Here is a 26,436-nt window from a genome sequence, read left to right as displayed (position 1 = left end):
ACCTCTCTGGGCAGCCTGTTCAGTGTTTCACCACCCTCATTGTAAAAAAATTTCTTCCTTATATCTAGTCTAAATCTTCCCCCTTTTAGTTTAAAGCCATTACCCCCTGTCTTATCGCAACAGGCCCTGCTAAAGTTTGTCCCCATCTTTCCTGTAGGCCCCTTTAGGTACTGGAAGGTGCTATGAGATCTGCCTGGAGCCTTTTCTTCTCCAGGCTGAGCAACCCCAACTCTCTCAGCCTGCCCTCATAGGAGGCAGACTCCAGAGCTGGACACAGTACTCCACGTGGGGTCTCACCAGGGTGGAGCAGAGGGGCAGAATGACCTCCCTTGGCCTGCTGGCCATGCTTCTTTTGATGCAGCCGGGGATACAGTTGGCCTTCTGGTCTGTGAGCACATGTTGTGACCTCGTGTCCAGCTTTTCATCCACCGTGCTTTCCTCTTGTTGATTAACTGGCAGATGTAGCCCAATGATTGGTTTCAGTTACTGGTGGTAGGTTTTTTGTTTGATGGTGTTTCCTGGTAGAAACAGCTGGGCTGAGGCTGCTGCATTTTTTTCCCTACCTGATTTTTATACGTAATAGCGAAAGGTGATGGTGGTAGCAATTAGTCAGAGACCTAATGGGATTTATGTATCCCTCTGTTCTAACAACGTAAGCCTTAGTAATAAGTGTTGGTTAATAAGGCAGGGCTCTGGAGGAGTGAAACACAGCAGCAGAAAGGGTTTTCATTCAGACTGAGTCAAAGTGCAGGGCCTAGAGGGTGTAGCTGAATGACTCGGACTCTGTGACCAAGAGAAAGCTAAACAAATGAGAAAGCAAGTATGAAAACAAGCTTGGTGTTGCAACATGGCAAGGTTACTGCTTCCTTTGACATAATTGTTGGAATAGCAGAGTTGCATTTATAAACAAAAAATTAGCCTTGTTATTAAATAGTCTAATTTATTCAGGATCAGGGGATAGGGTTGCGTCTAAGTTATGACTGCTGTAATGAATTTCTTGTAATGGAAATGATATATGAGCTTCTTGTGCTTGCTAAAGATGACAGCAGTCTTTCCAGACACCTGACCATCTGGGATTGCTGAAAAAGAAGACACAGCATTATACCCAGGCTCTTCCACAAGTGTTCTGGGTATTTGCATCTCAATATGGTGTCCTTCTAGAAGAACACTTTCTACATAGCTTTTCAACTCCTCTAATGTTTGCTCTGCAAGCTACTTTTGAGAGAGCAGATCTGCCACAGGCCATCTGTGCTCTTCCAGCAAGGGATTTTGGCTGCTTGAAAGCAGATGGGAAAAGAGACTCTCACCCCCATCCTTCCCCAGCCCCTTCCTTCCCTTAGGTTGCTGGGTGCAGATACATTTTGCTGTATGGGTGGTGGGTGAGGACGTGACAGTAAGGAAGTTGTATATTCTGGCTGGATGAGGGAGCCACCCTGTGTTGTAAAAATGAGTAAGTCAAGGCATATTACCGCTTTCAAATAGCATATAGGAAAATGAAAGCTGTAAGGCTCTAGATTTTTTTTTTTTAACTTCCTGTTTGCTATCCTTGATTTCTCGTCTTCTAGAAAAACTTGTAGTGGAGCATGTACTTAAAAGTTAGGCTGGAAAATCAAGAAACTGTGCGTAACACGTATCTAAATATTTTTGCCCTTTCAATTTTACTTTCATGGGGCCTTTCTTTGTCCTCTTTCAATCTCTTTTAATTTTGATTTTGAATATAATATGTTGTGTACTGTGAATTCTACTTCTAGATCTCCAAAGGAAAATGATGGAAGCATATTTACCAGAAATGCAAAGCACGCTGGAGCCAGTTAATCCATTGGATGATGCCTCTTCCAGGTCCCCAGATAATGAGAAGTCTGATAAAACATCTGGAATGAAGGACTGCTCAAGCATAAGTTACACTGGAGATGATGCTGCTGTCTTGGAAAGGGAATCAAGGTTGTTGCCCTCGGATCAGGATTCGACAGTTCTTGGCATAAGCAGCAATGGGGCCCTGGCAGAAAGACAGGAGCAGCAGTGTGGAGGGGCAGACTGCTGTGCTAACACCGGCTCTGAAGGAAAGGTAGAAGGCTCCGCAAAACCAGAACATATATCTAATGAAGAATTTGAACGACGGGATACAAAAGCGAATCAGACAGAACAATCATTAATGGAACTACTACAGGAGCTAAGGGAGGAGTCTGACTTTGGGAAAAAATCCAGCGATAAAATCTATTCAGAAAGCCCTTACGACACAGACTGCACAAAGAAGCTTATTTCCACAATACATGAGACTTCCTCACAGGAGGATTTGCTAAAGGAAATAGAGTCTGAACTCTTATCTACGGATTTTTCAAAGGAACGAAAATTCCCAAATGGTGTGCGGAAGGGTGAACATGCCTTGGCCGTGTTTGAAAAATGTGTGCAAGATAAGTACCTGGAGCAAGAACAAACTATAAAAAAGTGAGTATTTGAGTATGCTCATCACAATTGGAGGTGTGTACTGAAGACTTTTGCTTGCATGTTGTGTGCAACTGCGTGCAACACTTTGGTATGACACACATGGTCTCTTGTGAGCTGTTTTAAGGACAGTTAATGAGCTTTTTTTAAATTACGTTCTTGAAGCGAGGAATTATTTTTACTTGCGGTATGTACTTACAAATAAATAGATGTGCTTAGATCTCTGAATTCTTGTGGAATTTGGCAGGAACTGAATAGCCAACTGTTCAGTTGAATAGCCTGCCAATGTCTAGAATTACTTAAATACTGTAAAAGTAATGGTGATATAAAAATAGTCCAGGATTCATTCAGTCCATCTATGTTTTTGGAGAAATGAACCTTAGTAATTACTAACTCCCACTATGTGCATTTCATTTATGAGTCTGAAATTACCTATTTCTTTTTCAAGTAGTATTCAGTCTCCTGTCATAATCCAGCTGAGTTGCTAATCAATTGAGAGCTATTTGAGTTGGAAATGTCATATATAAATAAACTACTGTCTTACCACATTTTATAGGAGGGCTTTTGAAATGCATGGCTTCTAAACTTTGCTGTAATAAACCGGGCTTAATAGTTCTACCAGGCAGTACACTATGTGAAGAATATTATGTTTATGAAAAGCCAGTTCATTATTTGATTTCTTGATTCACCGCTTAGTGTTTCATATTCCGTTACCACTTTAGAAATGTTTTTTTGCTAACAAAATGTAGCCTCTAACTTCAAATTTATTCCTGCTTGCAGAGCTGGAAATGAGTGTCCTAGTTTTCATATAAAGCACTCCAATACCATGGTATGGGAGGACATCAAAGGGAGGGAAAACCAGGCAGAGGGAGAAGAGGTGCCCAGGAGCAGAGTAGGGAGAGTGTCTCTTGCACTGTACCAGTTAACCTCTGACAGAAATCATAAATGTGAGGAAAGTCAGTTGATGACAGAAAAGCTTGGGAATGCATAGAATTCAGTAATTAAGGGGGAGGAGGAGTGGCAATCTGAAGTGGTGGGTGAGTAGATGGTTGTAATTCCAGGAGATGGTAAGTGAACAAGATATTTGGATACTCAAAGGCAGGTGTTTCCATCTGTGGACCAATTACTTTTAGCAGCAAATGTTTATATAAATATAAGTATGTATTATGTATACACACAGAAAGTTTTTTCTATAAACATGTCTTTGGTCTCTTTTTTTTGCCAGCTGCTACCCCAGCTGCACCCCTTTGGCTCTTGGGGACTCGCCTCAAGAGCATAAAAACTGCTGTGGAACACTTTATGTTTGGTCCAAGGAGCATTCTGCGTTGGGTTGGTTTTGTCCCTTAGTTTATGATCAGCAGAATTTCTTGTAACGTTGCTCTGGAAATAGCCCCGTTATCTCCTGTGATCAGGTCTAAGATATAACGGTGAGCAGCAATTGTGTGGATTAAGAATTTGTAATCCTGGAGTATTCATTAATAGATTAAAAAACAGTTCAGAAGTGGTAAACTGTCTTTCACTGATGGTTTTGCATTCCTTGTAATTTGTAAACCTGGCTTGTGTAGATTCATTTATGTATTTCAAAGGAGGGGAGCTAAAGATGAAAGTGTGTATGTAAAAGGTTATTTAAATATCTTGCTCAAGTAAGTGCATGCCTCCCACAAATTTACTCAATTAGTGGCCTAATATATCCACCATCGAACTGTATCTTTAAACAGTTAAATACATTCCAGGCTCTGTTTATTCAGCAGTTATAACTAAGTAACTTCTGAGTTTTATGTATAACTGTCTTCTGTTGCAGTGCTAGAAGGTCAAACTAAATACTTGTCAGCTTCAACTCAGGCTTCAAACGGATGAGCTGCAAAGGAACAAACCGCTGATAAAAATCTGAACTTTATAAGGCATGGATGCCATTGAAGTTACACGCCTACTTAGGACTTAGAAAATCAGGGTTCCATTTCTTACCAGGTTGTGAACTTCAAGGGATACTCTGAGTCATTCCGGTACACGAAATGAGTGCAGTACCTGTGTTTGCAGATGTTTGACTGCTGGAGCTATCTGACTGGAAGGTCTTACAAGTACCTTAAAATTGTTAGCGTTTACATTTTGTAGTTGTGTAGAGGTACCACATGTCTCACTTCATCACGGACAGTAATAACTCTAAAATACTGTAAACAAGCAGTTTGCTTACAAGGATGATGCTGTTTGCTGGTTTGGAGTTAAGTTTCCTGTGCACAACATACTGCTGTTTTGGTTTTTGTAAGGCTTTTGTGAATTTCGTTAGTGTTTCTGGCTGTAACTCCCAATAAAATTTGCAGACCAAAGAGGAGAAAAAACATATCTCAACATTAAAAACAAACAAACACAGTACTGAAGTATCTTGCACTTAATTTCGTGGTTTTTTTCCTTTACAGGTTGATAAAAGAAAATAAAAAACATCAAGAACTGATTTTGGAAATTTGCTCAGAAAAGGACAACTTAAAAGATGAATTGAAAAAACGAACAGAAACAGAAAAGCAGCACCTCAACATTATTAAACAGGTACAGATAACAAAACCGAAGTGCTGGTTACAGTCTCACCTGTATATGGTGTCACTGTTGCCACTATTTAACAAGGTGTCCTTGATAGCAGAGAGGAGAAGGAAGGAATGCCTGTGCTTGTTTTCCTAAGCTTTTTAAGAGGATAAATCTGCTCTTCCATTTCAAGAAATACTGTTCACAGTCTAAAATGTCTTTGGATAAACTGACTTTCTAGTTAGAGATCACTTAAGCGTTCTATATCTAGAAGTTTCTCTTAGAAGTCATGAGAGTTCCCGTTTCGTGGCTGCCGTGGTAGGTAGGTTATGTGTACCTTGGCTTCCCGCTGGAGACAGCGTGTGTTGAAGACCTTTTAGACCTTTTTACAAAATGTGACAAGTTCGGTCTTTTATCGTGATAGGATGGTTTATTCCTTGTATGTAGACATAAAGGAGATCTTAGGCAAGTGTTTTATCAAGGCCAATTTCTTCTTAATTTGTCATCTTCTGTTGTTAGCTACTGCATCTGCTAATAGAAGTGGATGGGTGTGTTACAGTTGTAAATGTTAACAATGTATGGAATGTGTATAAAGAGTAGAGAGTGTTAGCTGTGGTCTTGCACATCATTTTGGTATTATCGGTTACTATATGCAGGCATTTCCCCAGTGAACTGTTGGAACCATGACAGGCCAAAGAGGAATAGAACGTGCATTGGTGTGAGCTGGTTTTAGTGTGGGAAGAAAAGGTATCACATTGGTTTGTCTATTACAAAGTTATCCACTAGTGTTCCTACAGTTCCTTTATAAACTGATTACAGCTTAGAAATCTGGCAAGAGGTAGCATTTACATTACTAATTCCTGTTTGTCAAAGTCCTGGTGATACTACCCTAGTTGTCAGGTTTCTCTATTAATGCCTGCATCACACAGAAATCTGTTCTCAAAGCAGCGTGTCAGGCTTGTGGTGTTCCAGAGGAATGTATTGATGTAGGTAGAAACTTTGTCTTTGGTTAATTTCAAAGAATCTTTGAAAATCCATGATGTGGTTGAAAATGGAGTTGAAAAGTCGCATTTTTACGTTACAAATTGGAATTGCGTATGCCTGAATAAACCAGTCTGAGCAGCTTACTTGTTCTCTTTTGTCTGTATTCCCATGATAACACTGTATGTTTTCATGAAGCTATATTATGCAGCAATTCCTTATCCCATTCTGAAAAAAAAAGATATTTGTGAGGGAGTTTCTTTTGCTTTCTGATCAGATAAGAAGGATCTGTGATATTACACGCTTGCAGATGATTTCAGAAAATACTAGTTTGGAGTGTTATACTTTTATATTGTAGTTGAATATCACCTGTAAGTAAGACTACATTGCAGTGAAACACTTGAGTTTTTTCATTTGTGATGTGAATGTTTTAATGTTACAATTTCTAAATTAGTACATGCATGCTTGTATGTGTAAAACTTTGATTTCATAGGGGCGGTGATTTATTTGCAAAGCTGAAGAGGGTGTGATCAATTAATTGTGTGGTGACAGGAGCATTTTCGGTTGTTCTTGCCTTTTATGTAGCGGTTTGGAATTGCACAAAACTGTAAGATACTGACCCTGAGACCTTTTACTTTTTTACAACCCATCCACCCTGCCCCCCCCCCCCCCCCAAAACCAAACCAAACTGACGTTGGTGAATTGGCTTTCCTCTGGAAGAAGAGGAGTCACTGAGGCACAATTAGAACAACCTTTGGGTAGCATTACAGCTTATGTAGCCACCACTTGCTCTTGCGCTAGTGGTGCTGCTGCTGCTTCCTCTACTGAACCTGCACGACTGTGCAGTGAACGTGCTCTGGGAAGTGTTCCAGTTGAACATCGGTAATTATTCTTCAGCTGGATCACGTCTCTGACTTGGTTCACTAGGCAGCTAAAAAAAGTGCCAGCACAATGACTAAGCACCTCTTTATTTGCCAAGCTATTTTTCAATGAATTAATTCCCAGTCCAGTTCAGTATGGATGCGTGACTGCTTTGCTGGCACGGTGGAGGATATGGCACAGGGATAGCAACAAAAGGGTGGAAGGTGAAGCAACTTCAGAGAGGAGCCAGCTCTGCTCTGGCATCTCAGCATTTGCTATCAATCCAATTTTTTTGTGTAGGAAATTACTGTGCCTCATGTTGTACTTGATTTGATGCATCTGCACTCTCACTGAAGATGAGAATTGACATCTTTCGTGCTTGTACTGTAATGCAAAGCTAGATGCTGATATGGATAGTTGCAGCTTGACAAGTGTAAAATACAGGTAAATATCTGTTGAAGCATCTAATTTTGCATGAAATGTTTCTGCTTGTACAAAACATGATCAAAGTCTTATTTTCCCTATAATTATATCATAATGTTGTCTCTTAGCTGGAAGCAAGAATGGAAGAGCTTAACAAAGAAGTGAAAGCTGCTAAAGACAAACTTTTAACTCAAGATGCAGCAGCCAAAAATGCTATTCAGCAGTTGCATAAAGAGATGGCCTTTCGAATGGAGCAGGTAATATGGAAAACGTTTGATTATTGAATGTCATATGAACAAACTTGGTTCTTGTAGGAGACATGCACCCTAGGTTGTTAGATCACTGAGAAAGGCAAAGTTTTCCAAAATTGGAACTACTAGCGTGTGGTTATATATGTATTTTTGATAACTCGCATCAGTGATTTTCTAAATAGCTGTTAACGTTCTAGAGTGCCTGATAACTCTTTTTAGTGTGTATGTTTATATGTATGGAATTCAGCCCTCAAGGAAATCTCATTTTCCTTGCCTGTAAGCTGATCTTGGTTCTAAAGGAGGTAAAAGCTAGCAGTGGCTTTTTCCAGATGGGTTATCACAAAATTAATATTTTTCTCAACTCCAGCACAAAGCTTTTACTTTGTCTCCTGTATTACTGACAGCTGAGATGATTTTTATTTTTTTTCTCCTTAATATCATATTGTGCCAAGTATTATATGAATTCTAAAGCTCTGTGTCTAATTCTCTTTTCTTTGAAGTGGAATTTGTTAGTGCTGGGATGGGGGGAATCTGTGAAAATAAGCCATCTAAAAAATAAGCCACTGGATAATGATTGTGTAGTTGGCATGTGGATGAGGGACGAGAGGGGACTGGTACAGGGTATTTGCAAAATTGTTTTGTTACTAGAACTTACCAAATACATTTCTCTTCTTCTGAAACAACAGATTATATTAGAAATTACTACTGTATTGATAACTCATTTGAGATGTTTAGATGTGAAGCTGCAGCTGCTTAGGTATATATTTACTGTTAGAAGTACGAGAAATTCCAGTGCTTAAGTGGGATCTAATGTTAGTCTTTGCAAAACCGGAGCTTTTGAGTCCTACTTTATTTTGCTACTGTACTGCAATATGAAAGTATCCAGTAGTGTCTTATAAAAGTTAATGAAATACGAGATCAATTCATTCTATTTTAATATTTTTCAAGGCAAACAAGAAATGTGAAGAAGCACGCCATGAAAAGGAAACAATGGTGATGAAATATGTCCGAGGGGAGAAGGAGTCACTTGACCTCCGAAAGGAAAAGGAGATACTTGAGAGAAGAGTGAGAGATGCAAACAAAGAAATTGAAAAGCATACTAATAAAATCAAACAGCTTTCTCAGGAAAAAGGAAGATTGCACCAGCTCTATGAAACGAAGGTGCTCTAAGTATTGCTGTATGACTTGAGTGAATGATTAAAAGCACTATCAGAACAACCTTATCACTTCTTCACTATTGCACTTGCTGAAAGAAACCTGTTTTCATTTGGTTTTGCTGTAGAGCTGTGAAAACCCCTTTCCTCCAAGGGAAGGGGAAGAAGTTACTGAGTTCAGTCATCTTTTTGAAGTTTCTTATAATATTTTGCTGAATATTAGTTTATGAAACATTAGGGGATTTTTTTGACAAAATTGAAAAGACTGCAGATGCCTGGATTTGAGGGAATTTATAACTTGTTTGGTTTCTTTTTTTTTTTTTTTTAAGGCTGTAATGGCGTTAAAATATTGACGTCTGTTTTTGCTATTTTTCTGTGTTTTCACTCTCTATTTTCTCTTTTGTACTACTGAAAATTGCCGATAAAGCAATAGGATTTTTCAGGCTCAATTCCCAAAATTTGCCATTCTTTTTTAGAAGCCAGTAAGATTCCCACCAGCCTCTTAGATTATCGAGGTCATTTTGTATTGTGCTTCACAATTCTATTTCATGTGAAAGATCCAAAAATTGATATATTCATATTGTTCAGACTTTGACTTGGGCCTCTTCTGTGCAGTTGTACGATGTACAGTTGACAGGAACAGAAGGATCAGAAAAATGCATCTTAATAAAAGTCCTAAAATTTATGCCTCTGAAACAAGAAACCACCTCAGTGTGCTCTCTCACATGAATAGGAAGTGGGAGCATGACTTCAGGTTTCCTAAACAAAATGTAACTTCATAACTCCTGAGGATTACACTAGAGCCTTACAGGAATTGTACTGCCCTCATACAGTGCTGCTTTAAGCTTTTTTTGGTAAGATGAACTTATTACATCAGAAACACAGTTTGGAAATGCTGTGGTTTGTAGACAGTGGCATAGAAGGGTACACCAGCAATGTGCTTCTGTTAACATCCTTTCGTGACACTGACTTACAGGTTAGTGATTTGACTCGCGTACATTTTGCTGTCAGTGCTCACACTAATCTGCACCTGTATAGTTGGTAATACCATTCCATTGGTGTCACAATTTTTGTCTGTAGCCGTGTATAATATATGACCTTACCACTTTGAACCTGTGTTTCCTCATCTTTCTGCTAAAATAGAACAAAAAGAGGACTGTGCAGCTTACCCAGGACGTAGTTATTTTAGATCAGAACTCTAGACTGTGCTTTGCCTTTTAACAGATAAGTAACATGAAAGTATATTAGCAGTAATGCAGCCTCACCTCACTATTGAAACCAGAACACTGATCCCCCCCCGCCCCCCCCCCCCACTGGATTATGGGCTACAGCATTATTGAGCACTCGCAATTCTGTGCAGGCTTTTGTAAAGCTCAGACATTAAAGAAAACAACCATGCATTTGACGCTTGGGCAGGAGTCTTGTTGTAGAAGCACTGGATGATTTAAGTTCATAAAATAAAATCTATGAAATCTTCTTAGGATGGTGAAGCCACTCGACTCAACAGAGAAATAGAAAAATTGAAAGAAGAAATCAATTCTCATGTTATCAAAGTAAAATGGGCTCAGAACAAACTGAAAACAGAAATGGATTCACACAAGGTTAGTGAAGTACTGGTGCAATGACATGAATATACAGTCAGAGGAATGTAGTTTCTGTACTGTTTACTCTCTATATAGTAATAAAATCCATTTCTAAAGTGTTTTTATTTAATTTGAACACCTGCAGCAAAGGTCAGAATAGTGCTCTTAAACATATTTATACTAAAATAGAAATGTTGAAAGGATGTGAGGGGGGATATATGCGGAGGATTTTGTTTAATCTGGTGATCAACTTTTAATTTGTTTTTTGCATAAATTAACTGTCATCTTAGTTCAGTTTTTATGTGATAGATTTAAATCTATCATCTGAAAATGTGCATGGTGCATAACCAAGAAGTCTTTGTTGTGCTTTCAGTGTTGGAACAAACAAAATTGCATAAAATAATAGATGAGAGAAATAATGGAAGGAAAAATAATGCTGGACGTATTTATTTTGTTGTTCTTGATTCTTTCCAGACTGAAATAGGAAACTTGTTATGAGAAATGCTTTTCCCAGATTAAGTTAGATGAATAGGTTTAACCCATTATTTATTACTGGTTTTGTAGGAAACCAAGGAACGCCTCAAAGATGCAACGACAAAATTAACTGAAGCAAAAGAAGAAGCAGACCAGATAAGGAAAAACTGTCAAGAAATGATAAAAACATATCAAGTAGGCACATTTTCTTAGGATGTGAAATTAGTGTTCAGCATCTGAGCCTTCTTTTTCCTTCCTTTCTGTCTTAAGCTATGGCAGGGAAGAATTATCCTGTGCGAGCTACAAGGCTGAGATGACTAGGAGCTGATTTCTGTACTTGGGAAGTTGTTAAATAAAAGGGAAAATGTTTGTCTTGATGGGTATGCGGTGTGGGTGCCTTTCTTGGCATGTTCAGAATTGTTAGATATGTACCTAGAGGAAAGACTCGGTGGTGTGAATAGCTGGCTGTATGCTCATAAAACCAGAAAGGGGAACATAAAACTCTAAAACTGTACTTACGTATCTTCAATCCTTTTAGGAGTCAGAAGAAATTAAATCGAATGAATTGGATGCAAAACTCCGAGTAACTAAAGGAGAACTAGAGAAACAAATTCAGGAGAAGTCCGATCACCTTGAGGTAAATATGTGGTTTGTGGAGACAACACAGTTGGCAAATTAGTAGTTAAGAATGCCATGAGTTTTTTTAGTTTGAGAATCTTACTTTAAGGCGCTTACAATTTTTGCGAAACATTTTTCTTTTTTACCTAATACTGCAGTCCAGATGTCTGCCTCCAGCCCCGCTTTTTGGAGGATATTTTTAGCTATTACCTTGGATGCACTTTTTAAAATCAAAGTTATGGGAAAAGGATGATATAATGAGGACAAAATAACTGTTCTTTCATTTATAAACATGAATGTTGCTATAATTAGAGCACAAATTCAGATGATAGGCAGACCTTTCTTTGGCTGGTATTTTGCAAAGCTCTATGGCAAGGAGAGACCAGGAACAGCCTCCACTCTGTGTAGAGATTTGCTAGCCAAAAGTTAAATTCTCTAATGATTTAGTACCTGCTCACAGCTTATACATGTATACGCCATCTTCAGAGTTAACCAGGCATCAGTTTGCCTATAACTTTCCCGAGGAGCTGTTACGGCATAGATTTGTACACCTAAAACGAGTGTGTAATCTCACTTTTGTTCTCAGTTCTTCTTAGAATAAAGAAGCTTTTAGGCTTTGCTTTGCTTTTTGAGTAAGTAAAACAAACCTTCAGGGTACCTGTTCTGCCTCAAGCCCTCCCAGCTGTTGTGGTGGCCTGCATTGGCCTAGATTTTTGTTGACATCCCGGGAGATGCCACTGACCATTTAGATTTCTCAAAGACCTTCTCACTCTTTAATAAGGTGCATCATGCAAAAATAAAAGAACTGGAAGACTTGAAGAGGACGTTTAAAGAGGGCATGGATGAGCTTCGAACGCTGAGAACAAAGGTAATGTGTGCTCTGTTGGATTGCAGGGGGCTTAAAGGCGTAACGCTGGGTTTTGCAATTAGACTGTATTCAATCTGTTAATTGTGTTTTTACTTCTTTCAGGATAAACAGTGTCATTAGAGGCTGGCTGGCATGTGACTAGAAGGGATATGTAACTGTGACTCTGGGTAGCCTTTCTTAGGGAGTATCAGTTGATCGATAGTACATCAATGTTTTGTTTCATGACATACACCTCACTGGACTGAAAAGTTGTGAGAAAAAACTTAGTATACATCTTGTAAATTTAATAACATTAGAAAATGAAAAATACTTGTAAATTTTTCCTACCTGTGAAGCTAGCTTTGTAGACATCATACATGTGACTTCTGGTAAGAAGTATATGCTATTCATAACTTCTGAACAGTTTATAGATTAGCGTGCCAGTCCCTCTATCTGGAGCAGGATTTTAGCTCAACAGGACCTTATAAAAAGGGAGAAAGACATAATAAGGGGTTGGCTTGGTAACCGGGGAAAGATGATGTCTTTGGATCCTGGTCCATTAGATTAAGCTTGAGTCTTTGGGCAAAAAAAAATAAATAATGTTAATCACACTTGTTTGATTATTTTCTTTTTTTTGCATTTTTTTTGTATGTTTATTTTTCTGACTGTATTTGATCTGAAATATTTGGGATATTGTTCTTTGCTACTTGGAATCGCCAAAAAATAACACACAAGCTTTGTTCAACAATTTTGAAATTTGATCAGAGTAATTCATCTCTGAAGTTTGGGAGAATAAGTAGTTTCTGATTTTATTTTATTTTTCTATTTAGGTAAAGTGTTTAGAAGATGAACGTTTAAGAACAGAAGATGAGTTGTCCAAATATAAAGAAATCATTAATAGGCAGAAAAGTGAAATTCAGAATTTGCTGGACAGAGTCAAAACTGTAGATCGTCTGCAGGATCAACATCAGAGGTACAGCTATGCACTTTGAGGAGTGATTTAAAAGATTATTTGGGATATGGAAGGGTGGGTTTTTTTCAGTTGGAATTATTCATGCTTTAAAATGTATTGTAATTTGAAGAATCCCGGTTCTAAGTTAAGTGTTTTTCTAATTGAGTCACCATCCCTGGGGGTATTTAAAAGGTGGGTAGACATAGTGCTTAGAGATGGGGTTTAGTGATGGTTTTTGTCAGAGTTAGGTTGATGGTTGGACTAGATAATCGGAAAGGTCCCTTCCAACCTCGGCGATTCTATGATTCTAATATTGCTAGTACTGGAGACAACCTTGGTGGCCTCTTACAAGATGGGGGTATTGAGACTAATGCTTACATCTTTCGTTATTAGAATAAGAAGTGCTTGCTTTCTGGCATACTCTGTAGGAAGTTATGTCTCCTAGGTGTCTGCCCAGTGCTTATTTTTTTGAAAGAGTGTGGAAAAGCAACTGAACTGGAAAAATAGTGCTTCAAAATTGTAATGGATGAATGAAAGTATTTAACAAAAACAATTTTATATATTTGACAGATGCTGTAGTCAGATAGTAGGGTTCACTTGTATTTCTAATGGACTGGAATTCATTCTGCTGTGTCAAAGTTTGCTCATTTAAGAATGTGAGAAATGTTTTTCTCTGAGAAATAATCTCAGAGAAGAGTTGGACGTTTTGTGGACACTTCAGGAACGTCTGAGCATAGTCATGTTTCTATATGGTACATATGGACTAGAATATACAAATAGTATCCACTGATTGTAATGGTGTTGCATAAATGGAGATAGACAAATGTCAGATAAGCAGAACTACCCATGTGTCCCTCCTGTGCTTTTAAACAGTTCTTATTTATCATTGAAAAATATTTCAGTGATTATATGTCTTCCTTGGGGTTCAGAGAATGAAGCGTTTTCATTTGCTGTGTGCTGATCAGCTGTATTGGCACCGTGTCATCAGCCTTTCTAGGGAAACTGCAATCTGTTAGAGACAAACAAAGCTTATGCTTCGATCAATAACAGTTACTTTTCACTTGGGATCCTGCCAAATGAATTAAAATGACTGTGAGCAGAGTGTTATCTTTTCCTCTCAGTAGTTGAGACATACTTAAATATCTGTCTGTCTTTCAATTTGGATCAAATTTTTATTTAAGTATTCTTCCCATACAATGCTTACTAGGCCTACATCAAGATTCATATTGTCTGTTACTTCTCTGCCTTTAGCATGTACTCCTTAGAATGTTTGATAAAGTTGTGGAATCTCAACCAGAAATTTAAAACTTGGATGAGTAAATTCCCGTTATCATTTATGAAAGAGAAATCCTGGAATCTTGACCTCTGTTTTTCCTGTTGTTGTGTAGAATAAATAAAATTACTGCCTTTAATTTTCTTGGAAGCAAATGGCATTTCATCTTAATTCACACAAAATCTTACCTCTTAATGAGAAAAGAATAGAGGAGGCTAGTTTCTTTGGCCTAGGGAAGAGAAGACAGAAGGGAGATGTCCTTAAACGTATAAAAGGCTATTATAAAAGAGAGTGTTCAGCCATCCTTGTTCACGTGTTCAACGTATTCCTTGGTGGAAGGATAAAAATAAGAGTTTTGCAAGAAAGATGATTGTAGGTTGAATGCTAGGAAGAACTTTGTGGCTGAGCAGGATACTGATTGCCTCCAGTGTTGCCTGGTCTCCTTCACTGAAGAACTTTAAGGATAAATTAGAGATCTCTTTTAGGATGGTCTAAACATTTAATTTTGGCTGGTTCAACCCTGACTGTTAGCTGGACATTTCTACTGTCATAACGAAACAACGTATTTGGAAATGTAAAATATAAGCATAGCCTTCTGGCATAGGTTTTTAAATGGGAGCTACAGGTGAGATGTTTTGCAGCATAAATGACTGGGAAAAAAATACCAGTGCTGTGGTTGTTCAGTCTTAAGTCTTCTGAAAGTTGGAATTAGCCTAAACAAGACTCTAAAAGCAGGGTGCAATACGTTTGATGTTATCCTTTGGTAGCACAATGCTAGCTAACTTCTGTTGTCACTAACTACATTAACTCCTCTTTTTGGTAGTTCTAGTAGAATTCAGTTACTTCTACAAAATAATCGTTCTTTTTCAGAAGAATTACTAACTATTTGCATTGCCCGAGCCTCACCTCTGTTTGAAGAAACATGTTGATATGGGGTTATTGGTTTAAAGTGAATTAAGCCTCCGAGTAATTACACTGTCTGACAGGGAATTAAATGAGGTGTATGCCTTTACTTTGTGTTACTTTAATTTTATTTTTAAATTTGAATATACAATCTCCCTGTGAGAAAGAGGTGAGGGTTCTTCTGCTGATGTTGGAAGGTAAGGTTTTAGAAAGGTGCAGGAAATCCTATGATTGCAGAAATAATGACATAATATTGCAAGAGCGAATGAGGAGGACACTTTTAGTTTGCAACTTTGTTAGCAGCTATTTAATTTCGGAATAAATTTCAGTCACTTTCTTTAAAATATTGATCATAACTGAAGATACAGCCTTTCTCACTCAAATGGTTTGCAAGTGATAGATAAAAAGTCTCGTAATGGGAGTGCTTTGGTAGAAACGAAAACTTGTTTTGTAGAGGTTTGGGGGAGTAAGTGTGGGGTAAGACAGGTCCTTTGAATCTGAGCTGCATGGCTTGGATAAGGATGTTTCAGAGGTCACCGTACTGCTGTCTTGGAGAGGCTCAAAACTGGAGTATTTCCCCATCTTTTAAAGGCAAGTCCTCTTACAGAATGACCACTTTTGTTGGATTTGCAGACCTTCCTCCTATCTATAGGATCTGGTTTTGAGGGTTTTGTTTATATCCTGTACTGAAGCTCATGAAGTTGAATACAGAGAGATGGTCTTCCTTGAGGAAGCTAATGACTGCTTGTCCTTCTGAGGGATGCAAATACCTGTCACTTCAGCAACAGGTCATGAAATGGAATCTGTAAACTCCCTTGGCATTTAAAACCATCCAGTGACTAACAGGTGCCCCAGGGTTGTTAATTGTTCCCCTGCCCTGTTTGGTCTTGACCTGAATGCTTTTATTTCAATAAGGTTTCATATCTTTGAGCTCACCTTATCCCTAATAAGATATAATTGTTTTGACAGAGATGAACAAGAAATCAGTGCTTTAAAGGAAGAAGTAGATGGTTTCAATTCTCTGATTGCTGATCTCCAGAAGGACATTGAAGGTAGTCGGAAAAGAGAATCTGAGCTATTGGTATTCACTGAAAAATTAACCAGTAAGAATGCACAGCTTCAGTCTGAAAACAATTCCTTACAGAGCCAGTTGGATAAGCTTTCTTACAGCGAAAGAGAGCTGCAGAATCAGCTGGAATGTGTTCAACAGACTAAAGATGATCTGGTGAGTACAGCGTGCAGCTTGGGTTTTGCACTAGTAAGGTGCCTGATGCTGATAAAGATGTGACACATGAATTCCACCTTGTGTCCTTACTTACCTAACAGCAATTTCTCATTGGGTTTGCCAGTTTGATAGAATAATGGCAGTGGGATGTGTACACCTCATGTTTCTAAGGGGGAAAGAAATCCTGAGGCACACTGCATGGGAATGAGGGTGTGTGACTGTGTTCTTCTTTCCATCTTTCTGGAAGTACAGAGTTGTTCTCTGTGCAGCTGTCATTGAAAGAATCACAAGGTTGCAATTTGTCTGTAAAATCTATTACTGCAAACTGTTTCTTAGGTCCTGTTTGTACTTTGAGATAAATGTGATTTTTAGCAAACTTAGTGTGTCGTGGAAGGTAATGTGACCACACTGTGCAGCTCTGTGTGGCTCTGTACTGTATCATGTAGATGTTTTAGAGATAGTGCAGGAGTCTTACTCTGCAGTGTTGCACTGTGCTGCATGTTTATTTGCAGTGGTGGTGTTTAGCCTAAATAATATATGTAAAACGTGAATGATTCTCAGATGAAAAGTGGAGTTAGGGCTGTTGAGCGTACAGTATGATTAGGCTGGATTTTTTTTTTTTATATGACTGAAAATAAAACTACAATTTCAGGCCACCAAGTTGCAGAAGGAGGAGGATCAGCGAAAGCTAGAGGTTGAGACACTACAGGCTCAGCTAGCTTTGGAGCAGAAAGAACTAACAGCGCTGAAGACCCACGTGGATGAACTTAAAGATGAACTGGCTACTCAGAAGCGCAAGCACGCAGCAAACCTGAAAGATCTCACGAAACAACTTCAGCTAGGTTGAAATTATTTTCAGATATTTTTGGCCCCATCTGTAAGCCCCTTGACAGTGTCTGGTAGAGACTAGGGTCCTGTCTGTGTGTGCACGCCGAGTGTAGCCCTTCAAGCTCTCCCGGTCCCCGAGGACAATGAGAGTGAGTGAGCAAGTGAGGTATTGGGGAAACTGCAGTTAAAGGAAACAGGGTTTCGTGTCAATTTTCAGTCTTAAGTACAACTTCTGAAATGGGTGTAGACATAAAATGAAAGATTTATTTTGAAAGAACTCGGTCTTTGTTTGAAAGTGCTTGGTCTGTGACTAGTGAAATGCCACTGAGGGTACATATGGGTCCTGGTCTGTGTAGGAGTATGTTCAAAAGTTGGAAGAAGATTCCTAGTTGCTGACTGTATCAAGAATTGCTTGTGACCGATATTTTTTTAGTATATTAAACAGAGCACTGCGGTTTTTAAAGGTGAATATGGAGAGACTGATGACTAATTTTGTCAACAAATAGAAATCATTAAGTACCCAATAATCCATGTGCTCTGAATGCAAATATAATCAAATCTGTTTGAAATGCATTTGAAAGAAGAGATCCTGGTGGCATTGTGCAAGAAAAGTTCCATGGCTCTCTTTGTGTCTATATGAACAGCTGTGCACTTTCTCTCTTGATCCCTGTGGAATGAGCGGTGCTTCTGGCACAAGTGCTACACAGCTCCCAGTAGTGATACAGTTATGAGATCCCGGAACAGAGCTGCCATTCTGTCATTCAGTGGTTACTTACATGGCAGTCATAATCAGAAGTAAAATCGAATTTAAGTCTTGTGGTTCCCAGTTAATCCTATGTACGACATTACTCTCTTCAACTGGCGACTGCTCCAGGGTGTAGAGAATCCTGGTGGATGTTGCATCTGGGTGCTTCGTGGTTGGGGGCAGGGAGAGGAGGGGGGCAGTTTGGTTTTGGTTGTTGGTTTTTCCCCCTAAGATTTTTAGTTGCTACCATTATCTTTCAGTTGTCAAGCTGTGTTAAATTATTGCAGGTCAAAGAGGATTAGAGTTTTTGTGTGTTGTGTAACACTATGATTTTGGCGTTTTAATCTGCTGTTGGTAACCATCGTTTTACTATACTTCTAGCACGCAGGAAATTGGATCAGATGGAAAATGGTAATTATGACAAAGAAGTCAGCAGCATGGGGAGCCGTTCCAGTTCATCAGGTAATGTAGCACATAGCAGGGCTGCCAAAACAATCCTTCGGTCTTAATAAGGTTGCCATGGCGTACTGCCGTGAGCCTTGCTCTTTCTGTGGTTTGTGTATATGCAGTGTGTGGGCAGCTTCTCACTAAACCTGACAAAATAGCCTTTAAGCACCAAAATGCACTTGGCAAAATGCAGTTGTAGGTTCTTATTATGAGATTAAACGTTAATGTTTATATATTTTGGTTCTTTTTAAATGCCTACCTTTTTTATTTTGTTGCTTTTATGTTTGGAGCAAGCTCAGAGGACTCCAGTTTATAGAGGACCCTCTTAAATGCTGCCAGAGGCAAAACAGAAATGATCAGTGGCTTCCAACATTGTTTAATTGCACTATTGACAGTTGCAACTCTGTAAATGATAAATCAATTAGCATGTTTAGAGACATCCATGTATTTGTGTAAAATTCATTACTTCTAACCAGATAGAAAGTGGTTATCTTTAGCACTGAAAACAACATCTTTTTTTCTTCCTCAGTCTTTGGGTTTTAAGTTGGGTCAGTTCTGTCAGTGTCCTGTGATCTCCCTGTATGAGAGAGATAAATACTCAGAAGAATAGAAAGAAAAGAAAATATTTCAAGCTCTAAGTGATCAGTGCTGCAGAGTGTTTATACATAAGGCTTTTGTCAGTCTGTACGCAGTTATATATATTTTGTCAGTCTGTATACAGTGTTGTAATTTTAGTGGGCTCCAAATCAGATGTGTTTAAAATCAGCTCAGTCTTGTACAAAGTAATATTAATGAATATGAAGGTACTTACACAGGAATAAGCATTACTGAAGCAAGCTTATGCTAAAGGAGCTATGTCTGTGCTAGGGGACTACACTGCTGTTTTGTCGTGTATCATTTAAGTATTGGTATAAGAATTGTTTATATAAAAACCCACTAACATGTAACAGAAACTGACGTTCTGAAGAAAATACCCTAAGCTACTGAAATGTAATGAATGCATGCAGTGCACTAGCGGAGATGTTTTACCTCGTATATAAAAGCAAAGGAGAGCTCTTACAAATATGGATGTATTTGCAGGGTCCCTTAATGCGCGCAGCAGCAATGAGGATAGGTCACCTGAGAATACTGGATCTTCAGTAGCTGTGGATAGCTTCCCAGAGGTGGACAAGTCTGTCTTGGTTGAAAGAATACTAAGGCTACAGAAGGCACATGCTCGAAAAAATGAAAAGATGGAGTTTATGGAGGATCACATTAAACAACTGGTGGAGGAAATCAGGAAAAAAACAAAGTATGTTCTGAGTTCTGTTCGTACAATTTTTTTAGTATTGAACTGGTGCACTAGACAAGAGTTCTGAATTTTATGTAAGAGAAGTAATTGTCTAAGTGGAAATATTCAAAACAATGAAAATATTGCAGTGACAGTAGATCTCAAAGGTACAGTTAGTCTTGTTGTGTTTTTTTTTTTTTCCTTATCTTTCCCCAGCAGTTACAGTAACTGATGAGTTGTTTACTACTAAAATTTTTCAGGAGGAACAGAATAGTGCAAGTGGGTTTTTTTGGTAGCAAAATGGTCAACAGGTGGCTGATTTGAGGTGGACTGCTGCCACTGGTTAACAGAAGTGTCCATTCTCTTCATGTGCTTAAAAGGATGCTGACTGTAAGTGTTTGCTTTGGAAGGAGAATCGGCATAATTCCAGATGGTAGTCTGGCATGCATATCGAACAAACAACACGTCTGAGCCAAAGATAGTTGGTATTTAATGGGTGAGACAAGATTCCACTTACATGGGAATCTCATCTTACAGGATGATGTCTGAAACTTCAGTTAGGAGGGGAAGAAATTGTGGCATATACCTTCCTCTGGAAAGTACAATTGTCTGTTAAGTATAGCCCTTGCTTAACGAGCCTGTACATTTATGCCCATCTGATATCTGTTCATAGAACGTGATCACAGCTTGTGAAGACTCTTGAGCAGAGACTTTGTAATTTTTGTCTCATCTGTAGAAAGTTTAAGATTCCCTGTCTGTAGTCTTTCAGCAAAGAAAAGTAGACACACGTGGTTTTTTAAGTACCTTTTTTGCTCCAGTAGTAACATTACTTCTAAATACTAATACTAAATACTTCTAAATACATAGGCCTTGTGCATTGTAGTGACTCAGTTTACCGGCATCTCCTATAGCTCTTGTGGTATCTGAGATTTTCCACTGACCTAGAAATTGCAGGATTTGATTTTTACTGCCTTTTCAGTAAGACTTGAAAATAAAATTACTCTTACAAATGGAATCTGAAGTTACTTCAGTGTCTGACTCTTCACTGCCTTGTAACGCTATGATGTTTTTTAATTTCCACCCCCCAGAATTATTCAGAGTTACATTTTGAGGGAAGAAGCTGGAACACTGTCGTCAGAGGCCTCTGACTTCAACAAAGTACACTTGAGTAGACGGGGCGGGATTATGGCATCTCTGTATACATCTCATCCTGCAGATAGTGGTCTCACGTTGGAACTCTCCTTAGAGATAAACAGGAAGCTCCAGGCTGTGTTAGAAGATACATTATTGAAAAATATTACATTGAAAGTGAGTAGCTATGCCAGTTCTTCAGCATGTTCTTGTGGTTCTGATGTACTGCTTCGAAGTGATGCATGCTGTTAAAAGGAGGAGGCTTTTAAGAAGTCAGCTCCTTGTGAATTGGTGATGTTGATAGCATTGAGTTAATCAAAGAGCTCTTTAACATTGATATCTGCTGAACCTCTGGTTTGGGGCCCTTGTATTCCGCACTAATGGCCTGCTGTGTGAAGTAAATTCTGGGCTGCCTGTGCAGTCAGCAGGCAAGAGCCTTTCCATGCTCTCCCCCAGTCGCCTGGAGCCAGGGGCCCAGCAGCAGCTGGGTGCCCCGTTGAGCTGTTGGGGCAGCACATCTGCTGCACGGGAAAGGTGGCAGGCTGGAAATGTTGTGCAGGCTGCCAGCCGGACTGCAGTGTTCAGCAGAAGTTGGAGATCTCTTCCTGTAATTATCATTCCCTTTGAACACTATACTTTCTAGACAGCATGTAGGATATTAGTAACGGCAAAAAAAAAAAGACTTGCTGAGAACTTTGCATCCTTTATTGAAATGAGCTTGGTTTTCTCCAACTCTGTCTGATCACTTGCACTTGTGCTGGGTATGTGAAAGTATCAACCTGCTGACATAAACAGTAATTTTAACTTATTAGTGCATTTTGTGCTGATTGAGTCATTTTCCCTGTGTAACTTACCCTATCCTATTTTTTTTTTTCCCCCCAAAGGAAAACCTTCAAACCCTAGGAACAGAAATAGAACGGCTTATCAAACACAAGCATGAACTGGAACAGAAAATAAAGCAGACATAACTAAAACTTTTATGGAATAACCGACATGAAGATGCAGAAAAGGCAGGTGCTACAGACCACTGTTTTTTACATTTTTCTTGAAATTGATTGCCTGCCAGCACAAGCGTCTGGTATTCTGCGTATACAGCCTTTAACCATACAGGCTCACTCCTGTGAGAGATCTACAGGGTTTGGCATCAACATGGTTCTGGCTACCCAATACCAGCCTGAGGTGTTGCTGAATTTTGCTACACACTACATTTAGACAAAACTTTTCTTTGAAATGACATACAGATGCTTTGCAGTGCATACTATGTTTTGAGTGAGTTGCGGTGAGATTTTAATTTCTGCACTGTATAATTAATCAGTCTCTTAATGATGGAGCTTGAAAAAATAAAACAAATTACGTCTTAGTTGCTCTTGAACATATCCAGTGTTACTGAGCTTTAAGGGCTTTCAGACATTATTTCCTTTCTTGCATATTATTTCTGATATTTAGGTTGATTAAGCATTTTTGACATGCGCATGGAAGAATGCTTTGTCACTACATTTTGGGGTTTAAGTGGTGGCCATGATATTGCGTATTTTTGGTTTTAGATTAACACTCAACTGGTCAGTTTCTTTATCAAAAGAAGTGAAACAACAGTAAAACTAAGGGACTAAGAAACTTCCTGATTCAGTTGTTGGGTATGTGTCATTGAAACAAACATTAATTCAACAAATCCTGTAAACTCTTGATATTTAGATGTATGGATCTAAAGAAGTCTGATATCAGGTGATTGGTTAATAAAGTTCTCTGGCCTTCTGCATAACTAACAGCATTTAAAAAGTAGGAGTTTTAATTGCCCATTGTTATGTATGTACAGGTGGACACTGTGATTGCATCTGTTTTCAAAGCCAAATGGAAGCTTACTAAATTTTCTTATTAACTGTGGGTAGACCAGATAGTGAAAGCAATGGTAAGAAATGGGAAATATATCTAAATGGGATTTTAATTTATTGGTTGGAATGTGCCAGTGGCACAGAAATCTGTGCGACTCCTTAATTTTACTGTTGTGAAGAATTAATTGGTCAAAATGGCACAAACTGAGAACCGTTTCTTAGTCCTTCAGTGGCTGAGAGGGTGATGGAGGAAGAGAATCAAGGTGTCAAGATTCTGGTTAGTCACAATGTTTTGAAATCTCTCCATTCCAGCAGTAAATGCGTAGATTTCTGTATTTATTGCCTTTTGACCAAAATGAATTGACCAGATCAGTGTAAATATATAATTCGTGTTTTTATTGAATACTTGAACTTCCTATTATCATGAACAAAGATTCAATGTACACTTACAATAGCAATGCTTTAGCCATTTTAATTAGAAAGGATATTGGGGGGGATGCGATTTAGCTTACTGCAGGCACCGTTTGCATCATGCCCAAAACAAGGGGCCTGGAGCCAGCAGCACACAGGAGGATAATTTATCAAAGCATCTAGGGGATTTAGGGGTGTGCACTCCATTTTCAGGTGCCACTGAGTCACTTGAGCTTTGTAATGAACCAAATTGAGCAAAAGGGCCTGATTTGGTTTGAGCAGTTTGATTCAAAACAGTGACGCTTCCTTTCTACTTTAAAGATAGGTATCTCTGAAAGTCCTCATGGGTTCAAGACCTGGTCTGTGGTCCAGAGAGCTTCAAGAGTCTTGAATGGCAGGGTCCCTTCAGAGTCAAAGGTTTAAGTATTTCTTTAGCAAGGGAAGGTGGAAACAAATTATTTAAAACCTGACCGAGCATTGTAGAAACTATGAGCCTTTAATCTGGGTGGGGTTTTATACATATATTTTTCTAATTCCTGAGAGCAATGGTTATCTGAAGTCTTAGGCAATTTGGACCAGTCCAGTCATGGGACTACCTCTGCTTTACTGTTGTTTAAGTGATGTGAAGAGGAAAATACCTGGCTCTGCTGAGACAGATTTGTCACCAGCTTCCAGGAAGCGAACAGGCAGTTGTTCGTGACTGAACTAGACCTTCTGCTGGAAGAATTTAGAACAATTTGCATGTCAGAACATAGCTTAGCTCTTGTATGTTTGTGTTTTCATGCTTTAACACACCAGATCTCTGGATGTTTTCAGGCGTTCAGCTGAATGACTCCAGTATTTTAGATACCATGTTAATATTGTAATCATTTAATATACGTTCTCCAGGTGTACAATGTGAATGAAGGAGAGGTGTGGTGCAGATGGAATAAGTGCAATGACATTGTGGAAATTCTTATTTCTTTTTGGCATGGTTGTTTCTCCTTTTAAGTTATTTGAGAAACCTAGTTAGCTGTCCTCCTGCCCTGCTGGAAATGCTGCTTCCTCTCTGTAGCACTAGAAACTTCTCAGACTTATTTCCTTGGTTATGGAGACACACACAAAGCAGGCAACGTATCACATTGTTTATTTTTCACGGTGTTTTCATGGACCAAAGTACTCTTCTACAGGTGTTATTTTAAACGTACCTGTTAGAGATGGAAATTTCTAGCTCGCACATTGGCAAATGACTCTCTCTCCTGTAAGCCCAGAATGTGACATGACAGGGTCAGCCAGCAACTTTGCTTAATGATGTTGCTCATTCCTGAGAGTCAGTGGTGTATTAGCCAGAAAAATGGTGCTGGCAAGGCACCTGCCTGTTGTTTCCGTGGGGTGGATTGTCAGGAGTGTAATACTGGTGCACAGAACGAGAACACTGCTGTGGAAAGGTGTGTTTCCGTGGGGTGGTTCACGCAGGTGAGCACCGGCTGGTGCGGAGTGGGTGCAAGGCTTGCGGAGCCATCGCATTGCGGTTACCTGTGTGTTTTGGCAACTTTTTATGTTATGAACCTGAGATTGACAACTGTGCTCAGATAAACCGAATTTTAGAGATAAACTGATAAACTAATTTTGAAGGCAGCCTGGAGCAGTTGTCTACATACCTGTCGTTGAAATTCAATGTCCATTAGAGATGTAATTGCCACAGGCTGCTTTTGAAAATCCCAAGCTTGTAGCTAATTGTGTCCTACAGGCTTAAACAGCTGTTTCTTAAATACTCAGGGTGCTCTTTTAATTCAAACATCGCACATCCAGATGTTGTTAGAGGCCCTACAGGAAAGCTGCCTATGCTTTTCCACCCTCTGTAAAATACAGCACTGTTGTTGTCTGAAGCCAGACGCTCTGAACTGAAGAATACCAATTTATGCTATAGAAATTTCTGGCTTTCTGCCACATAGACTGGTGCAATATTTTTAATTTTAGTCTCTGGAAAACAGGGGAGATTGATTTGTTCCTCCCATAATGTTTTCATCATCTTCACTTGTTGCTGGCACCACCTGCAGCATCTCCAGCTACTAAAACTGAAGTTGCTCTCTTGAAATACTTTTTCAGTACAATATTTTGGTTCATAAATAAAATTTAAAAAAAATCAGATCTCTGGCTTCCACTGAACCAAGCGTAAAGCTGAGTGTCCGCATGCTGCAGAGCCCCGAATCTAGGAAGGGGTTCAGGGAACACAAGGCCTGTCCGAATGGGCCTTCGCCCTTCCTGCTGGCCATGGAAACATCGAGATGTCAGCAGTAGGTGGCACTAGAAATCAGATTTACCGTGTCTCCACAGCCACCTGAGCCCTGCCGAAGGGCAGAGGGCTGCGTTGCAGAGAGAGCTGGGTGGTATTTAGAGTTTTTCCGAGATGGATGGGGGCTTCCTTCCCATTTTCGTGTTCTAACTGAAACTATGTTGAATCTTCCAATATATGTATGTACCTTGTCTGAATATACACAGAATGTCTGTTGATTTAATTTTGTAGATACCTGTTTCTGTATAAAGTTTTTGAAGATATCGCTATACATTATGTATATATTGTACTTTGAAATAATAAACATACAAATGTGTGGAAGTCTGGCTTGGGTCTGCGTGTTGCACCACTGATGAACTCTGGGTCGCGCTGATAGCTCTCCATGAAGGTTGGTGGTGGTGGTGCCCGGCTGCTCCCTGTTGGGTGTTCATCTTCAGTGCCTGGGGGCCTCCCCTTCTGACAGAGCAGAAATGTCCTCGTGATGCTTGCGAACAAGTAACCGGGCTAAAAACAGCTTAAATGCCAGCAAACTGTTCTTGCCAGCTTGGATACTGGGAGGGCACCATTAAAGCTCCCTCTTGTTTCCCCTCAAGTGGGATATAACTATCTATAAGGATATAGTATGATCTGCAGGTGGAGGCATCGCTGCTGCCCACAGCTTGGCAGGGCACTGCGGGCCACCAGCCCGTACTTTCCTATTGCAGTGTCCAAACAAGAGGTGGCAGTGCGCCCTGCCGCATCGCCGGTTCTGCCGGGCACCTGTAACAGCGACGCCGGGGGAAAAAGGGCTGTGCGGCTTTCACACTGTACTTCATTCATCTCTGGAAATGGGTGAGACTTTTCCATCCTAAGGACAGGTGATAGGTGGGCTGCAATTAACTACTGCTGTGAGCCACTGCTGATACCAGTAAGCAGCCTTGATGCTGGAGTCCTCTTTTCCCTTGAGTCACGCAAATTTGACAATCCCACAGGTTTGACAAACCAGCAAGGGCTGGCTTT

General features: G+C 39.4%; 1 protein-coding gene across 6 annotated transcripts in view; it reads left to right on the top strand.

Annotated features, from left to right (window-relative positions):
• CCDC186 (coiled-coil domain containing 186) overlaps positions 1-25,753 on the top strand; it is a 40,272-nt gene extending 14,519 nt beyond the window's left edge. For 4 of the 6 annotated variants that reach the window (XM_054205083.1, XM_054205084.1, XM_054205085.1 and 1 more), the window contains 15 exons: positions 1,752-2,445; positions 4,857-4,983; positions 7,350-7,478; positions 8,421-8,633; positions 10,108-10,227; positions 10,774-10,878; positions 11,222-11,320; positions 12,083-12,169; positions 12,979-13,121; positions 16,246-16,501; positions 17,154-17,343; positions 18,456-18,536; positions 19,602-19,812; positions 20,880-21,099; positions 21,807-25,753. In XM_054205083.1, coding sequence (XP_054061058.1) covers positions 1,766-2,445; positions 4,857-4,983; positions 7,350-7,478; positions 8,421-8,633; positions 10,108-10,227; positions 10,774-10,878; positions 11,222-11,320; positions 12,083-12,169; positions 12,979-13,121; positions 16,246-16,501; positions 17,154-17,343; positions 18,456-18,536; positions 19,602-19,812; positions 20,880-21,099; positions 21,807-21,890 — 2,745 coding nt within the window. In that variant the 5' untranslated portion in view covers positions 1,752-1,765 and the 3' untranslated portion in view covers positions 21,891-25,753. The other 2 variants (XM_054205086.1, XM_054205087.1) reach the window with 2 other exon arrangements.
• The last annotated feature ends 683 nt before the right edge of the window (positions 25,754-26,436 follow it).

The sequence above is a fragment of the Rissa tridactyla genome, chromosome 6 (genome assembly GCF_028500815.1).
Source record: "Rissa tridactyla isolate bRisTri1 chromosome 6, bRisTri1.patW.cur.20221130, whole genome shotgun sequence".
NCBI lineage: Eukaryota > Metazoa > Chordata > Aves > Charadriiformes > Laridae > Rissa > Rissa tridactyla.
Note: the sequence above shows the minus strand (reverse complement) of the source record. Positions and strands in the feature narration are given on the sequence as shown.